General features: G+C 47.3%; 1 protein-coding gene across 1 annotated transcript, besides 3 other annotated features; it reads right to left on the bottom strand.

Annotated features, from left to right (window-relative positions):
* Positions 1-1,359: a sequence feature (heterozygous, Esmeraldo-like haplotype).
* Positions 79-103: a microsatellite.
* Positions 247-269: a microsatellite.
* Tc00.1047053509677.10 (hypothetical protein, conserved) lies at positions 508-1,359 on the bottom strand (the record flags this gene model as incomplete). Its single annotated transcript, XM_797182.1, has 1 exon — positions 508-1,359. A coding segment is annotated over one exon (852 nt), but the record flags the coding sequence as incomplete, so codon positions are not given.

Below are 1,359 nucleotides of genomic sequence, written 5' to 3'. Positions count from 1 at the left end.
CACCCCTCCCCACCCCTTCCTCCCAACCGACACGTCACACACTTCGATACTCGACGACTCGCTGCACAAGAAGGCAGTAGGAGGAGGAGGAGGAGGAGGGGGATGGGCAGCAAAAAAGCCCATAATAACTTCTGCCGCATCCACCTCAATGCATGCAGAGAATCGCAAAGAAGCACAACAAACACACACACTTCGCACTCTGCCACCGACAAATAACATGAACAAAAACAAACAAACGAACTAACCAAAAAAAAAAAAAAAAAAAAAAAGCATCCGGACTATCAAACAAACATAAGAAATAAATCCCTAAAATAAATAAATAAACCTTCCCCCCCCAATCCCCCACTGCATTCTGCCCCATCCTGCTACTCCTATTACCACCACACATTGCTACATATATATGTTTTTTCTCCACTTCCTACCTTCCCGTTGACATTTATATCTATCGGACTTCTCTTCTTTTAAGCCTCAACCGCCTCGGCTTCTGCCAAGAGTCGCTCCTGAGCGTCACGTTTTTTGATGTAATTGATGTATTTGAAGCGCCTCATTCATGTACCAAACCTCTCCCTGATTGGGAAATTCCTCTAATGGACGTTGCCACCAAAAGACACCTTTCTCCCAGTCTTTTGGAACACCGAAGGGTCGTACAAACTGCCGACCGGGGTAGTACATGTTGCTCATCATTGCCCTCATTGCAACAATGTCAAGTGCATTGCGGGCAAGATAGTACATTGTGCCAAACAAAATACCAAAGAGCCAGACGTCTTTCCAGCCAGTACGAATGTTATTGTCACTCCACGATCGAAACCAATTGTAGCGTTCCACTTCCGACACAAGGCCAGGTTCCTCCACACCAAAGGCAAACTCCTTTTTACATTGTAATTTTGGCACGGTGTAACCTGGAGGTGGCCAGTCCGGGTTCCACGACCGTGTGCGCATTGTTGGTTGAATCTCATCCCACTTCGTTATTGTGTCAGACCAGTGATACCACGTTTGTCGATTCAATAATTCCTTGGGAACGCTACGGAAACCGGGACGATTCTTCTGCCACGCTTCCCCGGGATAATAGAATTCCTCCGCATCCCACTGTTCCTTTACCGCGTAACAAGCGGCCACCTTTTTGTTCACCCCGGGTTTTGTATATTCATCAAAGTACTCGTACAGACGATACTTCTTGGGAGTATGCATGTCTCCATGTTCCGTAGTAGAGTTGTCCTCGCGCATGCCCTGCTCGAACGCAGGTCTATCGTGTGTCTGGCGAAATTCTGAAGAGGAGTTTATGTTCTCATCTACACGATGATAGTCCCACTTCTCCTTGGGGCGCTGCGTGAAGTAACGTGTTCCCTCAAGCTCCTCCTT

The sequence above is a fragment of the Trypanosoma cruzi genome, genomic scaffold (genome assembly GCF_000209065.1).
Source record: "Trypanosoma cruzi strain CL Brener 1047053516379 genomic scaffold, whole genome shotgun sequence".
NCBI classification, from domain to species: domain Eukaryota; phylum Euglenozoa; class Kinetoplastea; order Trypanosomatida; family Trypanosomatidae; genus Trypanosoma; species Trypanosoma cruzi.
Note: the sequence above shows the minus strand (reverse complement) of the source record. Positions and strands in the feature narration are given on the sequence as shown.